Source organism: Acomys minous (assembly GCF_964271855.1).
Source record: "Acomys minous genome assembly, chromosome: 3".
NCBI lineage: Eukaryota > Metazoa > Chordata > Mammalia > Rodentia > Muridae > Acomys > Acomys minous.
Window position 1 is genome coordinate 37449309 of NC_140485.1, and position 18528 is coordinate 37467836.

At 38.0% G+C, this 18528-nt stretch overlaps 1 protein-coding gene and 1 pseudogene across 2 annotated transcripts in view; one reads left to right on the forward strand and one right to left on the reverse strand.

The window, feature by feature from the left end:
- Window positions 1-615: 615 nt before the first annotated feature.
- The window catches only part of SLC5A12 (solute carrier family 5 member 12), a 35738-nt gene continuing 17825 nt past the window's right edge, over window positions 616-18528 (reverse strand). The window contains exons 9-15 of the mRNA XM_084774732.1: window positions 17731-17843; window positions 11972-12039; window positions 7776-7862; window positions 5253-5434; window positions 4397-4500; window positions 2637-2764; window positions 616-899 (exon numbers count right to left, since the gene is read on the reverse strand). Coding sequence (XP_084630858.1) covers window positions 747-899; window positions 2637-2764; window positions 4397-4500; window positions 5253-5434; window positions 7776-7862; window positions 11972-12039; window positions 17731-17843 — 835 coding nt within the window. The 3' untranslated portion in view covers window positions 616-746. The remainder of the gene's footprint in view (window positions 900-2636; window positions 2765-4396; window positions 4501-5252; window positions 5435-7775; window positions 7863-11971; window positions 12040-17730; window positions 17844-18528) is intronic.
- On the forward strand, window positions 2775-3485 carry LOC311593450 (large ribosomal subunit protein uL23-like; annotated as a pseudogene). Its single transcript has one exon. The product of its transcript is annotated as a large ribosomal subunit protein uL23-like (transcript).

The window sequence follows — 18528 nt, forward strand, 5'->3', positions numbered from 1 at the left end:
GGACTTATAGGCAACTTAATCTACTCAACTTGGTTGCTGGGAATTCAGCACAGGCCTTGTGGAAGAGCAACAAGTTCTCCTAAATCCTAAGCCATCTTTCCACCTCCAAATTTATCATTTTAAAGGGACTGAACTGAAGAAGAAGCACTGCTTCAACAGCACAAAGTGAATAGTGTTTTTATATGTGACTGTTCCCACTGTCAAGACTGACTTTTCTCCTCATGTACTTACTACAGTTATCCTTGTTTGGTCATCATAGCTCTAGCACCAGTAATAACTAAAGGAACACGTAACAGAGGCAGCGGGAGGGTACTAATAGAAGTTAAGTGGTCTAGCTGTGGCCACAAAGAAGGTATAGCTGTGCCTACATGTCTACATACATGTGAGACATGAAGTTGGAGATGATGCCGTTCCCATTTATCAGCCTTTTCAGAGAAGCAATGAGTATGCAGGTTCCCCTTTATGTTCGGTCTTTACCTCACCATGATACTTTGATGGGTAAAACTTTAAAGCTGTAAAACTCAGTCCTGTTAGGTCATGTAGCATCAAACACTTCTGGCCTCACTTGATTTTTTTCTCATCTGAATTCGGTGATTCCCAAAGGATATCCCGAGAAACAGTCACATCGTTTCTATAAATAAGTATAAATAGGTATTGGACCTCCTTTCTGAGAAGGATTTGTACTCAAGGCTACAACAAGAAGAAGTGACACGTGTGTGAGTATATTATTGGTTGCATGTATTGTCCTAGAAATGAGTAGTCTTCTCCTGTGCGCTGTTACTGTAGCTTTTGTCCTTGGGGTTGTAGCCTGGAATCTGGGCCATGCTTTCTTGCTTGAGTCCATTCTGTAGGGCAGATTCAACCCCTTGTTTCCAGGCACCACCACCGTCAGGGTCGTCCTGAGGAATGTGCAAAGACAGATGTTAAAAGACAGTCTTGATGTATTTAAAACCAGCTCAGGGGATATCATGTAACTACTGCGCTTTTACAAAGGGTGACCAACACAGCTTTTCATTCATTCCCACTTCCTGTCCACATCTCTCACAACCCTTGCACTGGAGCTCCAAGCATACAAAGCATACCCTGACTCCCTCCAGAAATGGTTTCTTATTACCTATTACTCCTCAGCTTGCTCCCTCAGTGCAATTTAGAGCTCAGGCTACTCATTGTGGGTCTGGACTGATGAGAATACAACTGTTAAAAAGTTTCCAATTTGTCTGACATAAATGTACTTCTTAGGGGTAAAGAGTCTAAGTCAGCGAGGCATATTTTGCTGCTTCTTTGACTGTTAACGCTCCTCTTTTTACACTTGTAATGGTTTGAAGATGAAGCATTTCTCACAGTTTTACTTTGGCTGATGATACAGGGGACATTGTGGTGTTTAGGAAGTGAGAAGAAAGAGGTTACTCGTGGCTTTCCCTTGGTGCCATATCTTGCTCTGACTCATGCATGCATTCCTTGTCCTTCTGTTTCCTCCCCCACCAGGAACTGAACAGCCTCCTTCCCGTGCTCCCTCCAATCTCCTAATCTGTCCAAGTGCATGGAATTAAGCAATCATGGATGAATCATCTGAACCTGTGAGCCAAAACCAAACCAAAGTACAACAAACAACAACACAAACTTACAACTCCTCCTATAAGGCTTTGCATCAGAAATTTTGTTAAGAGATAATAGGCATGAATAACTAAGGTTAAAAACTACCCTAGAGAGTTAGGAAGTTGTGTCTGTGTCATTCTGTATAATCATCTTAAGTTTTTAAATAACAAAAGCTAAGTAAAAGGAAAATGACACTTAAAACCAAGGCTTTCCAATTCAAAATCATCAACTCACATACATATTATATTTGACTGTCTCATATTTTGTTCTGCTTCTTAAACTTATATTTATATTTTTTTCCTTCTCAGGGGCTAAAAGAGACTTTGGAAACTGATCACTCACAGTGTCACCAATCCATCCAGGAAGTATGTTTGCCCATCAACACACACACACACACACACACACACACACACACACACACACACACACACGACCATCATTTGGGAGACTGAAGTCAAAATCTAGATTCTTTCAAGCTCTGGCATTTACTGTTTTCCATCCTTACAGCCCTTTCCACGGCAGTTGTTTCAGAGAGACAAAAGGGTACTCCCAGAGACAAAACAGTACCCCACCCCAGTGGTATGGGTGTGCCTTTCTCCCCCTGGTTATCAATCTGTGGGTTGATAGCCCTTTTACAGGTGTTGCCTAAGACCAGTGGGAAACACTGACATTAGCAACATTACAGTTATGAAGTAGCAATGAAAATAATTTTGGGGTCAGGGTCACCACATCAAGTGGAACTAACTGCATTAAAGGGTCCCAGCATTAGGAAGGCTAAAAAGGTTATGGACTCAACTGAAGGTTGAAAACTTAGTAAACCAACACCTAATTGTTTGTTGTTTGACATCTTTTTTTTTTTTAATATTTTTCTTTCATACATTACACCCTGGTGGCAGTTTCCCCTCCCTCCACTCTTTCTAGTTCGCCTGACACACGCCTCGGTTCTTCCCCAGAACTACTTCTCTGACAGAGGTAAGGGAATGGGGTAAAGGAGTGATGTGGAAACCAGCATGTTTTAAGAAGCTTATGCATCCACTCACCTGCTCTGTTTCCTGGTCGTGCTGAACTCCACACCAGCACAGAGTTTTGTATTTCTTAGACCAAAAGCAAAATAAATTGCAAACTGGTCTTATTAAAAGTGGGTCAATGTCTTTGCCTCTTTGCTTGCCTGTTAAGAAAAGGGAGATGGATTAAATGGCTTCAGCCCTCCAGGCCTTCTATTTCAGTACAGCCATTATCAACCTGAAGAGCAAGTTAGTTTTTACCAGCTTGAAAACAAACCTAAGAGGTGAACCCATAAAATGTGGATGACCACTGGAAGAGGTGAGACCTAGCAGTTATAAATTCACAAACTGTCATCTCAAGAAAGTTCAGGGTCTCTAAGATGGCGCCGAAAGCGAAGAAGGAAGCTCTTGCCCCTCCCAAAGCTGAAGCCAAAACAAAGGCCTTGAAAGCCAAGAAGGCAGTGCTGAAAGGCGTCCACAGCCACAAGAAGAAGAAGATCTGCACGTTACCCACCTTCCAGCGGCCCAATACCCTGCCGTTCCGCAGGCAGCCCAAATACCCTCAAAAGAGCGCACCCAGGAGGAACAAGCTTGACCACTATGCGGTCATCAAATTTCCCCTGACCACCAAGTCAGCCACGAAGAAAATAGAAGACAACGACACACTCGTGTTCACTGTGGATGTCAAGGCTAACAAGCACCAGATCAAACAGGCCGTGAAGAAACTCTATGACGTTGATGTGGCCCAAGTCAATACCCTGATAAAGCCTGATGGAGGGAAGAAGGCATATGTTCGACTGGCTCCTGATTATGATGCTCTGGATGTTGCCAACAAGATTGGGATCATCTCAACTGAGTCCAGCTGGCTAATTCTAAATACACACTTTTTTTTCATATTAAAAAAAAAAAAAGGAAGTTCAGGGCTGTAACATTAACGAGCCACCTGAAGAAATAATAGGAAGTAAATTTCTTTTTAATTTTTATCTAAATCACTTATTTACTGGACCATCTAGGTTAATATTTATAAAATTAAAAAGATCATTCTCATTGTTTCCTTTTCTTCGATTACTGCATCAACACCTTAGACAGTCCTCTAGGATTCTTCCTGCCAATCTTTCCTTCCCTCACTCTTCATTTCTGACCCTCAAAACATATCTGTTTAGCGCTCTGCCCCTTTAAGTCGTTCTGAGGACCAAGTCAGACATATAAAGGTTGATGAGGTCATCCTCCCAGAATCTTGCAAACTTTATGTCCAGGAAGACTAGTGTAAATACCGCATCCCACAAAGTGCTAGCGAGTGAGAGAGCCAATCCATCTAGTGGTTCCTGGAGGGAGCTGTGTGGTATGACCGGATGGTATATCTAATATATTGTGCCTGTACAATATTTTCAAGTTCAAGTAACATGCTCCTCAGTATTAAATCAGTCTGTCAAAATGTGTTTCTCATTAAACTGATATATGTCAGTCAATGCCTTCTACAGACTAGGCACCCTTGACACCTTTATTGTTGATAAAGAACTTTATATTAATTAATAGAAAATGCAGTAAGAAAGTAACTGTCTGTGATCTTAAAGATGGTTGTACAGCATTATTCTTAGTGAGGGAGAGAGAGAGAGAGAGAGAGAGAGAGAGAGAGAGAGAGAGAGAGAGAGAGAGGAGATCAGCCTAAAGACAGTAGGTGTATTTCTTTGTGAAGAGAATATTTTGTGGCAGCCTCAGAAGCAAATCCATGAGGTTGCCAGGGAGTCTATAGTGGCGTGAAATAATCTTCATCTAGAGGAACTCAGATACCTCACCTGTGAGGAGGCTGATGATTATTCCAGCAGCCATGCATGCCAGGCATCCCACAGCACTAAAGTAGAGGTAGGAGACTGAGTACCAGGTGTCAGCTAGGACAGGTCTGCACGGAAACACAGCACAAGTCATCCACTCCATTCATCACTCAGAAATAGCAACCTGTCACTCAGGCTACAGTCACTGTTCATTTAGGTTCTGATATCTCTTAAAATCCTAAAGTTTAATGTTCTGCAATTTGATTCTTTAATAAAAAAATAATCATGAACTAGTTTTGATTTTAATTATACACAATCTAGATAATCCCTGATTTATAAATATAGATAAATGGACATAATATGTATATATATATATATGTATATACATACATAAAAAGGGACATTTAGAGAGAAACTTAGAGAGAGAAATTTAGATATTTAGATATTTAGAGAGAGAGAGAGAGAGAGAGAGATTTTTTCCAATGAGGATCATGTCTTTTACTGGAAGGAAATGCAACAGATGCTTGTCCATGTGTATGAACTGACAGAAAACCTCCAAAGGGACTTTTTAGTGATTTCATGGGATTAGAGAAAAGGATTATAGACTACCCAGAAAGAGCGCAGCTTTCAGATACCTTACAGTAGGATCATCACCCTCTGTCTCTTCTTCAACCTTACAATAAAATTATTATACTCCTGTGTACCTGAGTACAGCAGAATAGCCATCTGCATAAATCTGTGTAGTCTTGCACAGTACTCTCCATTGCTAAGCGGTTCCAGGGAAGTAAGAACTAGCTCATCAAATTGCCTTTGAGAGACATCGCTCTTCGGATTTGCTGGCCTACTTTGGAACTTAGTACAATTTTGAAAGTCAATATACCTGCTGGAAACCTGTGGAGCTACTGTTGTTGTTGCTATTGTTGCTGTTATATTTGGTTGGACACACTGGTCTGTTGATAGAGGTAAAGGTAATGTCTTATAGGCTGGTGCAGGGTAAATGAAAGCTCCGATGCCAACCCAAAATGACAACACGATTCCAGTAAGGAGGCCTCCTAGTGCTCCCTTGATGGAGAAAAATAGAAGATAATAAGATATTAGACAAATATTTTTCTTGCAAGAATATTGATATGAGGTGTTAAAGCTTTTCCTCCTATGAATACTGATATGTGCAGTGGGGAAACTTGCTGTCCAACTTAAATCTTGACCACATAAACTGAGAACAAATCAAACTGCCTCCATGCCAACTCTCAAAAAGCAGATTTACTTACTTATTCATTCACTTCTTTATTTTCAGTTCTTGGTATGGCTTCTATGGTCTTATGCATGTCAAGGCAGTTCTCTACCACTGGATCTTAACCCTGCCCTCCCAGACTAATGAAGTTATTTTAAGTAAGAGTAAGTTGTTTATTGAGTAAAGTTTTTCTGCCTCTTATTTGTTCCTCTTGTTCGTGTTGAAACCTATGATCAATAGAAAAGTTTCAGAAACTATGAGAAACTTTAGACAATTTGGTCAATTTTTATTAACAGATACTATACAGAAAGTCTGGCTGCTATTTTGTATCACAAGTTCTGATGCTCAAGTTTTGGGGTTTGTTTGCTTGATAAATTGATTGATTCTAAACTTGAGTAAGTGTATTTTTATTTTCCCTGCTGGTTAAAGGTTATGTTTCTTAATAAACAGTTAAAAATGATGAATAATTTATTCTGTTAGAAAGCAGAACAAGTCTAGCAAAGACTAGGACAGCTGGAAAAACTACATTAAGTGCTTCAGTTTGCCATTATATAACTGAGAATTTCATGGAGGAAACCATTTGTTTAAGTTCCTGTTAGGCACAAAAGGAGTCCTTTGGCTGGGCTCACAATCATTTCTCCCTTACTTTTCCTGAAATTAAACCAAGGTGTGCAAATGAACACTTGTGCTTTGACCCACACAAGAGGTCTGAAAACTTCTGTAGATAGTGAGCTGCATAATTTTAGGTTTTGTGATCTATGAAGTATGTGTCACTGCTATTCTTCCTGGCCATTGTACCACAAAACCGTCATGGGCAATACCAAATTCAAGAGGCTGGGTGTGTTCCCTCCAGAGCTTATTGATGAATGTTGACATTGATATTAATGTGTTGCGAAACATAATTATTTTGAGTTAACCAAGTGCCCAAACATTCTTAGATTGCCAAGATTATACTCCCAAAGATTAACCAGCTATGTTTGTACTAAGCCAACATTTACACATAAGTAGAGACAGGCTTTCTGGAGTCTCTACAACTGTGTATGTAAATGTGCAGAGGATAATAAAAGTGAATGTTTAACTAGATTGAAAAATTGTATTATATATATATATATAAATGGTTTCAGTAGTTGCTATGTTACTTCTCTTAAAAAGTTTTCTTCTGATCTTTACCTGACACACTCTACCTCCATTTATTTGAAGATTTGCTATGAGCAAAGGAAGAGCCAGATGTAAGAATGTCTCTGGTTTGTTTTTGCTATGTATTAGTCATTTGTCATACGATAGTTCAAGGTCACCTTTTCCCTAATTTGCCTTTTGCTTCTAAATGGGTCTTAGTATAGTCTGATACAGGAGAGGCCAGATCCTGTTCAGTTCTATACCTAAGTATATGTGTATGTTTGTAAAACAGAAACACTAGGGGAGGAAGAGGGAAGAAGGGTAGGATTGGTAGGTGGTGAGGGAGGGGGTTACAACCAGGGTATAAAGTGAACAAATTTTTAAAAATAAAATAAAAACCAAAAATAAAAATAAGTAAGAATAGGGTATCAAGTCTCTTCTTGGTAACCTTCTATCCTTCCTCTGAGTGCTACCAGGTCTCCCCCTCCAGGGGACATGGTAAAATATGAGGCAACAGAGTTCATGGGAAAGTCATACCCGACTCTCCACTCAACTGTGGAGAATGTTCTGTCCATTGGCTAGATCTTGATACCCTATGAGCATATAGAGGGGAGGTAGTCCCCCTCAGGAACAGTCATAGGGGAGAGGAATAAGGGGAAAATGGGAGGGAGGGAAGAATGGGAGGATACAAGGGATGGAATAACCATTGAGATGTAACAAGAATAAATTAATAAAAATTTTAAAATAAATAAATAAATAAAAAGTTGGATAATCTTGGTTTTTCTATTGAAAAAAAATAAGTAAGAATAATTCAAGATAAAAAATGCTGGTGGAATAATGGGTGAGATTAGCATTATTTTACAATTTCTAGTAAAGGAGTGATCAAGAAAAAAGAAAGAAATATAAATAGCACAAACTTAGGGGGGTTGTTTGTTAGTTAGTTTATTTATTTATTTTTGGCAAAAACCAAACAGCCTTCACAAGAAGAAGAGTATATAGAAAATAAGAAGAGCCTTATTTGAAATGAGCTTATGGAGAGTTGTATAGAATCCTTACCTTCCAGTTTACAAAAGGAAACACGATTCCCAAAGTGAATAAACCTAGCATTGGTCCCCCACACATGCCAAGGATGCTGAGGGCGGCCTGTAGGATAAAGCAATAAGATCAGCCCAAATATCTCAGGACCTTTAACATCCCCTGAGCTTGACTCTACCACTCCTTTCTTGAATCTTGGATAAACTTGAGCCACACTCATTAATGATGTGTTTTCTTCAAATAAATTATAAGTTCATTGCCAAGCACTGTATAAAAAAGAAATACATACAAGCACATTCATACCATTAAAACACACACATACTCACATACAGGTTATGCTTATGCTTATGTACATGAATGTGTGTATGTGTATGTATATGTTTAGAAAATAGCCAATTTAGTTAACTTGACATTGTTGGAGCTATTTTACTTTGTTATAATGGCAAATGGCAGCTTTTCAATTGCCTAGAATGCACAAGGCCCTGGTCTAATTTCCAGCACCACAGAAGATGGTTTTGTTTGTTAAGTAACTTGCTAAGTCAATACATCTATAACTGTTTTTCATATTCTACATGGCTGGTCTGCTGCTTTAATTTGGTTTGATATTTTTTTTGTCATTTCAATGATAGTTATCTGGAACCCAGCCACTGCCACTCCACCCATACCACTTCTGAGACACTGAAAACTTTACCTAGAAAACTGTGAGGAGGCCACCGGATACTCCACAACTCCTTCCTTCTATTTCTCTTTGTGTTTATGGATATTGTCTTAATATCTCTTTTGGATATTAAGAAATTTTGAGTGAAGCATTTCAATATCTCTCACCATTTAAATGACTAACCCTAATAAACTTCCTTGGAATTTATAAACCTAAGTAAAAGTATATTTTTCGGAGTCTCTATAACTATGTCTGTGGAAGCTTAAGGGTAACATAAGAGAAAAATAGCAATTTGGCAAGACTGATAAAATCTTCTGTCAGCATGAAGAGTGTCTAAGACCTTCCAAGATCTGGAAAATAGAAATGCACTGAATTGTGCAAATGAGTGTGTACATGGGCATATGCACACACAACACACATGAAACTGCTTTAATTACACAGCACTTTCTACGTCTGTAATATTATCTTGGGGTTTTTATATCAAGGTCCAAGCTTTACAATGCTCCCAAGATCTTGGAACAGTTCATCATGTGCCACTCATGTGTCAGGAAGTCAAGAGTCCACCTGTATAATCTAGTCAATGACTCATTTAATCCTCACATTTACCCAGTTCAGTAACAGGAACCAAAATTTGTAGGAAAAAAAAACTTCATGCTAAAAGAAAGACATTCAAGTCTACTTTCATTTAGAGAGTGGGCAAGGATCACATATAGATCTGGATTTGTAGGGCTTTAAATTTCTACATTATTTTTTACTTGAATCAGTCTTTTAAAATTTACATTTTCTTTACCAAAAACACTCTGCAGGTTTTAATATCTATCCAGAGCTGTGTGTTTGTGTGTGTGTGTATGTGTGAGTGTGTGTATATGAGTGTGTGTGTGTGTGTGTGTGTGTGTGTGTGTGTGTGTGTGTTTTCAAGGCGAGGTTTCTCTGTGTAACAGCCATGTTTGTCCTGAAACTCTCTTTGGAGACCAGGTTGTGGGTTTGAGGCCAGACTGGTCTCCAGAGCTGGTTTCAGGGCAGCCAGGGCTACACAGAGAAACCTTGCATCAAAACACTAAAAATGAATAAAATGATGATATATGACAGATAGCTAGATGGTAGATGAAATATTAAGAGCGCAGATCACCACAATGCCTTACTTATTTTGGGAACAAAAATGGCTTTGGCAGAGTCTGTATCTGAATTCTCACTATAACCTGCCACATATCACTAAGATTTGAAATCCTGTCATTAACTTATATTCAGTCAACTTTCACTTTCTTCTTGCTATTTAAAACTATAAAAGACAAAAAAAATCCCATTTATTCCAGCCATAATGTAAATTGTTTGACCTGAAATATGATCTGCAATGTACTATTATGGTTTCTTCTGCATATTCATTTTACAAGAATTCAATTCCTATTACATCTTTTGTAAGACAGGGACGCATTTCATTTCTCATTTAGTCATTTAGTATTTGTGGCATTTCTTTTGCTGGTAGTAGGATTGATTCATCATTGTTGTGGTAGGTGAATTTTGGAGATAGGCAGCTACCATGAGAAGAGTCAATAAAATCTAAAGGCATTTATCTCCCTTTGAAAGTAAGGGGCTGAGATAGAGCAGACAAACTTATTCCTCAAAGCAAAAATCACCAGAAAATCAATCCAAGAATTTCTATTTTAACCACGTATATTCACATGTTCTTTGTGTGCCTCTGTAGTCTGCAAAGGCAATAGAGTTCCATTTTTAACTTGTTTTTGTTGTCATTCAGTGTCTTTAATTGGAAGCAAACTTCAAGCTAACTTAACTTAGTGTCTACTTCAATGTCCAGATATTTCTGAATGTCTCCTACAAGTAGAGAATAATATACAGGACTTTGTACTGTAGGGCTGGAGCTGCTTGTAAGCCTTGGCATTTACCTTGCTGAAAACATTAGAAGGACATCTCATCATACTTACTTTCTAAACTTTTATCTGGCCAAGATTTAATGTGAACTCCAAAAGAAAACTCAGAAAAATGTCTGAATACTATTCCACATATTATGGGTTGCCCTGAAATGCCCATTGCTCTCACTGTATTTATCACTACTGTTCGCTGCTAGGGAGCTTTGTTTTCTGTGTCATTGCTTCTGTATGGTAGAATGCTGAAAATCTAGAGAAGACCTGCTTTAGTTAAGATTAAAAAAATTATTAAAATTATTCTATCCACTAGCAGGATTCCGGTAGTGCTGTGTGCAACAGCATATTATATGGAAAGATTTCTGTCAGTATATTAATTCTCAAGATCTTAAAAGGTTTTCAAATTTTAATCATAATGAATCTTGACATCACTTTACTCATTTTAACATCTTCCTTTTCTGAAAGAAATCCAGCTGAAATTTTACATCTTTAGTTATTCAGACTTGACACTAGGAAATGGCAGAACGTGGGACATAAGAAACAGTCAATAGATTAGGAGGATGAAGAGCTACAAATCAAAGGTGTCTCACAGAAGCTCTGCAAGGCCTTCATTAGGGAAAAAGCCTTCCTGCTCTCACCTGATCCCTCCCTGCATTCTCCAGCATCCTGTTTCAAGTGAAACAACTTTCCTTGCCATGGATTTCACACAGCCTTCAGAATACTAATATATGTTTGATCTCATATATTAAAGGAACACCTTACATGTGATATTCTCCACAGGGGACCTGACTGTGGAAATAGTCTCCCTTGGAACATTTCACAGATTGAAAATTTCAGGACACATTTTTGTAAATTCCTGCACTAAAACAGCACCACAGAACTTGAAAACCAAACTTGAATGAACAACACACCAAATAAAAACAATTACTTAAAAAAAATTGATTGTGCCCTTATGGCCTGAAAGCTGTGGGCACCAGCATAACCCACAAATGCATTCCATAAGTATAATGTGGTTTTGTCAACAGGAACTTAAACCCAATCTTATCCTTTACACACCTGCAACTTATGTTTCTGTTGGTTTCCATATGTAAAATCAGATTCTGAATATAGATGTATTATATTTAAAAAATCAAAGCTTTATAGTATAAAATAACAATTGTCAAGTCAGTTAGGCCAATATACTCAGCTGACAAGGGCAGAGGAGAGATAACTCCAAGGATCTTAATTCTGTTTCTTTCCATCGGTCACTGGGGGTATCCTTGCCTCCTCTGGAGCCTGGTGCACCTTAACTATAAATGAGCTGAAAAATGAAAAAAATCTATTTCTCAAAAAATTTTTAAAGACTCATAGTTTCACCAAATTGGACATGATGAACTTGTTTGTCTTTTTTAGTTACTACTGATGATAGTGAAAAAGACAAAACAAAGGATCATAAGACATTAGAGAGAGCAGAGAACACATTTTCTGATCTAAGGACTGAGAAAATGAGACCATAACATATCATCCTATTACAGTTACACCTTCAGAAAGAAATTTTTGTTGAAATGTTCATGTATGCTTCATTGGATCTGTTATCCATAAATAATAATAGTGGCCCTTGGAGGAATAGGCACAACGTTACAAAGAATAACAGGGAAATTTGCTGTAAAAATCAAGTGTCCTTGTTTTTCTTTCATTACCTGTACAACACTCCCCATGAAGGATGCAACCACAGCCATGGAGGTACACACAATACCAAAAAAGAGACCTGAAAGAAAGAAAATATATGATGATACATTTCTATAAGGTCATCCCTGAGCACCCAGCACTGTACGCAGGTCAAGTCCTACTGAAAAACTGTAGAAGGAATGTTGTTTATACACAGCCAGCACAGCCTCTACTCAGGATTTTAGTAATCATCCCTCAGGGCAAATGACCTAGAGTCCAGAATCCAAAGATTTCTCAATAACATTTCAGAAGCCTACCATGTGAAACAACATGAAGGTGGAAAGGGTCCAAACAAATCCAAAATAATACTGTGGGCACTAATTCTCATTCAGCCACTCACCATGAATAAGCTAAAGGAGAGGCTACCAGGCTCTGAAATATGGACAGATTTTCACCTTTAATATGGTGAATCAGCATTGACACATTCTGCCTCACAGACTGAAGAATCTAAAAGCTATTCTGGCTTTTCGCTTTGGTGCTTTATTCATACCATCTTTATGGTTCTTAGTAATGCTCTAGCAATATTACAACTAACAACTGATGTGTTCTTACATAAACATAAAGATTTGTTTACACATCATCACAAGGAACTTCAGGTGCCACTCAGGATATATATATATATCCTGTACCGAACACACAGACTTTACAAAGTATGGGTCACTGTGTGAGTCCATTTATATTAAATTCTAGAAAGATAAAAATCAATAGTGAAAAAATATGCTTGGTGGTCTCCTCTAGAAGAAGGTGAGAGCAGATAATGAGAAGACATTCTACAATATTGATCATGATGATATATCTTAGAAGTAATTGGGTTTCATAGGTAAGTGCATGTGCTAATTTCATTTCAACATGACAAAAGAGTCATCTGAGAGGAGAGTGCCTAAATTGAGGAAATGTAAATGTGGCTATAGGCAAATTGCAGGGCATTTTTTCTTTTTTCTTTTCTCTTTTATTGATTCATTCATATTACATCTCAATAGTTATCTCATCCCTTGTATTCTTCCATTCCTCCCTCCCTCCTGTTTTCCCCCTACTCCCCTCCCCTATGATTGTGACTGAGGGGGACCTCTTCCCCCTGTATATGCTCATAGGGTATCAAGTCTCTTCTTGGTAGCCTGCTATTCTTCCTCTGAGTGCCACCAGGCCTCCCCATCCAGTGAATGTGGTCAAATATGGGGCACCAGAGTTTGTGTGTAGGGCATTTTCTTAATTAGTAATTAATGTGGGAGGGTCCTGACTCTTGTGGGTGGGGCCATGCCTGGGCAGGTGGTCTTGGGTTGTAGAAGAAACCAGACTGAGTGAGAGACCATGCAAGCCAGTAAACAGCAGCCCTCCATTGTTCTGGGTCAGGTCCTGCATCCAGGTTCCTGCCTTGTTTGAGTTCCTGTCATTACATCCTTTTATGCTGAACTGTTATATGAAAGAGTAAACCAAATCAATCCTTTCCTCCTCAATTTGCTTTCAGTGATAGTGTTTCATCACAGCAACAGTAACCCTAGCTAGGACAATGCATTTGTCAAAATCAAAAAAGTATGTACTTAAAAGTTTTCCATTACACTATAGGCCATTTTATATTAAAAGCCTTGAAATGGAGATTAAATTCTAGTTAACAATATGAATGCTAAAATAATTATGGAAAATGAAATGATTTTGAAAATGATTTGCTTTTAAATAGCTAAATGGTATGATGGATAAATGGATTGACAAAGAACTGGATGAATATGTAAAACAGTTTAGGAAAATGGGGAATCCTATATTTATAAAATGGTATTGGTATGTGACTACATTATTTTTACAATTAAATATTAGGAACAAAAATTAAGTCCAATAGTAAAATAACTATTGTGAAGAGATTTCTAATTGATGCTAGTTCACATTACTATTGAGAGAACTATTTGAAGAAGGCAGAGGTAAAACTATGACAAAAAAGAACAAAGAAAAGTTAAAAATTAGGGAAAAACATATAATATAAGAAGAATAAAAAAATGGAAAATTAAACTATTATATACAATAATCACAGTTCTATAAAATCCAATCTAAATTTTTTGAGTAGACAAGAGTTGGGTAAATGACTATGCATTAACTTTACACAGGGAAATAAAAGGACAAAAATGAGTAAAAAATTGTACCAATTTCACACTGATATAATTTTAGAAGATATTATATGGTTTGTGGCCATATCACCCTGAATTTAATATCTAATCTGATCTTGGCATCTTAGTAGGATATAGCCTGGTAAGTAATTGAATAGGAAAAAATCATATAAGAAAATCATATGATCCACAATATCATTAAAAAGAAAAAGGACAGGAAAGACTGGAGAGAAAAATATGGAGAATAGAATAGATATTTGAAAGAGACAATTTAAAGTTGCAGAGGAGGTAGTGCCAAGAAAGTAGCTATAATTAAAAAGAAACCTCAGGACAGACCCACTCATCTATCCTACACACACACACAGACACACACACACACACACACACACACAATACCTGCTCTTCCGTAGGACTCCCTGTTCTTCTCCCAATGTTTGGCTGTGAGACTCAGCTTCTACCTTGATCCCTTTTAGAGGACACCTATGGTAGACTGTGGCCTGTTTCCTCTCTTCAACAGCTTCCATTGTCTATCCTAGTTGCCCTTTTGAATGAGAATTAAGCATCTTTCCTAGGATCTTTCTTGTTATTTAGCTTCTTTATGTCTGTGGATTGTACTATGATTATTCTGTATCATATGGCTAATATCTGCTTGTAAGTGAGTATATACCTTGTGTGTCCTTCTGGGTCTGGGTTAGTTCACTCAGGGTGATCTTTTCTAGCTCCATCCATTTAGCTGCAAATTTCATGATGCCCTTGTTTTGGGTAGCTGAATTCCATTGTGTAAATGTACCACAGTTTCCTTTTCCATTTTTCAGTTGAGAGACATCTGGGTTGTTTCCAGTTTCTGGCTATTACAAATAAAGCTGCTATGAACATAGTTGAGCAAATGTTCTTGTTGTGTTGTGGAGCATATTTCAGGTATATTCCCAGGAGTGGTGTAGCTGTGTCTTGAGGTAGCACTATTCCCAATTTTCTTAGTAGGTGCCAGATTGAGTTCCAAAATGGTTGTACAAGTTTGCACTTCCACAAGAAATGGAAGAGTGTTCCCCCTTCCCCATATCCTCACTAGGATGTGCTATCACTTGAGCTTTTAAAGTTTAGCCATTATGATAGGTGTAAGATGGTAGTTTTGTTTTCCATTTCACTGATGGCTAAGGACAATTCTTTAAGTGCTTCTCAGCCATTTTATATTCTTCTGCTAAGAATTCTTTGTTTAGCTCTGTACCCCATTTTTTAATTGGCTTATTTGGTTTGTTGGTGTTTAATTTCTTGAGTTCTTTATATATATTGAATATTAGCCCTCTGTCAGATGTAGGATTGGTGAAGACCATTTCCCAATCTGTAGACTGACAGGAGCTCCACAAGAAGACCAACAGAATAAAAAAAAAATCTAGATTCTGGGTCGAGGGATGGCAGAGACTCATGCAGCAAACCAGGACCATGAATGGAGAGGACCTAGGCTCCCCACTCAGATGTACCTGATAGGCATCTCAGTCTCCATATGGGACCCTTATTAAGGGGAGCAGGTGCTTTCCCAGCCATGAACTTTATTCTTTGCACTCTGATAACTTCTCCTGGTGGGGTGCCTTATCATACCACAGGGGAAGAGATGCAGGCAGTCCTTATGAGACTTGATAGGCTGGGGCTGGTTGGTAGTGGAGAAGGTCTCTACCTCTCTTAGGAAGGGAATAGAATGGAAGAGGGAGGGAGGGTGGGACCTGGAGGAGATGAGAGAGGGGACTACAATTGGGATGTAAAGTAAACTTTTAAAAATACATTTAAAATTTAAAAATTCATCATACTATTTAACATTTTATATGCCGACTTAAATGAAACAGTATTAATCTCTTAAAAGATGTCTCCACCCATCAAAAGCTGTAAGTTATGGAAATCCAAATGTCTTTGAAAATAAAGACTCAAGGGTGAGAATGCCACTTTAGGAGTCCCATGCTTGCAAACAACTGCAGAGGGAAAAGTTTCCCACAATATCAATAACTAAGGGACACAGAGGACCCTTGATCTGTGGTCAGACATAAAGAAGAATGAAAATTTCTCTCTTCCTGTGAAATGGGTGGAACTGGAGAAAAAATTTGTCTGTCAAATTATTCAAAATACGTGGTATTTGAAAGAAAATGTCTTTAATAAGCTCATTACCATATACAATGACTGTATACTATAAATATATCAAGAAACGTAAATGAAATAGGACACTGAATTGAATATTGTATAACCACTGAACTCCTACATTTTTAAAGCACACATAGAGCAATGCACACTGTGGATCACTGCATGAAAACAACCGGAGACAGGATTATATAGGTATAATTTTACTTTCAAACTAAATTATTTTTCTAAATTACCTGTACTTTCTGTATTGTGCATAAAAGGTATATAACTTATTTGTCCTTAAAAGCAAGAAATTTGAGGGCTAGAGAATTAAATGCCTATTAGCTAAGAACACGCACTGTTCTTATAGAGAACTAGAGTTCTGTTTCCTGCACCCACATCAGGTAGCTCAGAACTGCCTGTAACTGTAGGTGTCTGACACCCTATACGTACTCTACTCAAGTGTACAAAGCCCTCCTCAGACATACACATACACATATAAGCTCAAAAATAAAAATCAAATTGTAAAAAAAAATCACCAAAGTTTTTGAAAATGTAATTCAATGTGGTATTTGCTTCAGTGATTATAATATCCAATTTTAATAATTAAAAAGTCAATGAGAATTTTATTTATGCATATACTTTCATTATATTAAACCACCACTCTCTCCCTCCAGATACTCCTGGGTCCTCCCCAAACCTGCCTCCCAACTTCAAGTATTCTTTATTATTTTTTTAAAAATAATTTTCAGAGTCCAGTTAACGCTGCCAATATACTCATGTAGTATATGGGGGCATCCACTGGTGCATGATTAGCCATGTTTAGAGACAACATCTCTAACAAACTGAATCTCCCTCACTAAACAACCATAAATCATCAATCATCTATCTCATACCCTTTCTGCCTCAAGCTCCAGGAGTATCTGCATGAGGAGGGAGAAATAAGAGCCAGAAGTTGAGAAGAACCAAAGCAAAACTGTGTCATGTGGACGTGACAGGACCTCTGCACCCATGAACTCACAGCAGGTGTAGTTGACTGCACAGATCTGCATGAAGCAAGCCAGTGAACATTCCAGCATGGATGACTGGGGAACAAACAAGAACACACCTCTAGCCAAGGAAATAGCACACAACTCTGAGTTAAACAAGGAACACCCATTTCCTGAGAGTACGTTCATTGGATTTTGGTTTCAGGAGTTAATTATTAGGTGAAGTGGCCAGTCATACTGAACAGAGCATTGCCTTATGTGAAATGTCTGGTAGGATCAATTCAGCATTATCAAAAAGACACTGATGTGAAGAGATTAGAGCAAGAGATACTTGAAAAGAAAAGTAAGACCAAAGCAAGGTAAACTAATTATTCATTTCTTCTTGGTACCCGCTGAGGACTTTGGATGCTTGAGAATCTACATGCTTATATGCATTTATGTCATGTCCACTTATGAGTCCTGAGCAGCACATGTAAGATTCTGATATTTGGCTCATGTAACTTTAATAAAATGGAGTCGAATAGTTTCACCAGCTATACCTACATAAGCCTTTACTGATCCAGGTACTCAGCTTGTCAGAGAGATGTGGAAAACAGCTCTTGACAAAATCCTCAAAGGTCACTGTTGCTAAAGCATTGATGCTGGCAGCCACTGTGCTACAGAAAGAAAAAACAAACAAACAAGGTATGAACCAAAAAGAATAAGTTATATGTCAACTTTATCATCCAAGAGAGGAAGGCAACACAGATTCTTGTGAACACAGATATCCACATATGTTTACATTCCCTAGAACCCAGGGAACTACATGACCTGTTTTCTCATTCTTGAACGCTTTATCTAGGCAAGTGCTCTCTGGAAGAAGCTAAGTGTTCATTTTACAACCCTCATTAATTTTCCTTGACAATGTAGTAACAAATAGAGGGCAAGAGTGGAGGAATTTTTCACACATATACCAATGTGTGCGCATGCATATGTGTATGTGGAGGGGAGTGTCTCTCTAGGCTCAACTGGAAGCAACAAAGTAGTGACTTTCCTAATCCAAAAGTTTTCATTAACTAAAAATGTATTTATCGGTGTATTTGTTTATTCATGCATACATGTTAAAAATCATAATCCTTGCAGTCTATTTTGAAATACAGACATCCAGCAACCAATTTTGCAATTTATTACAGTTGTGAAATTATAATGAAGGACAGTTCTAAGTTACCCTGAAGCTGATAGAAGTTGGTGGTCCTTTTTGACTTCTACACCTTGAAGGAACAAAAACCATAACTAGCTAACATAGCTAAAAATGACTCCTGTCTCTCTCTCTCTCTCTCTCTCTCTCTCTCTCTCTCTCTA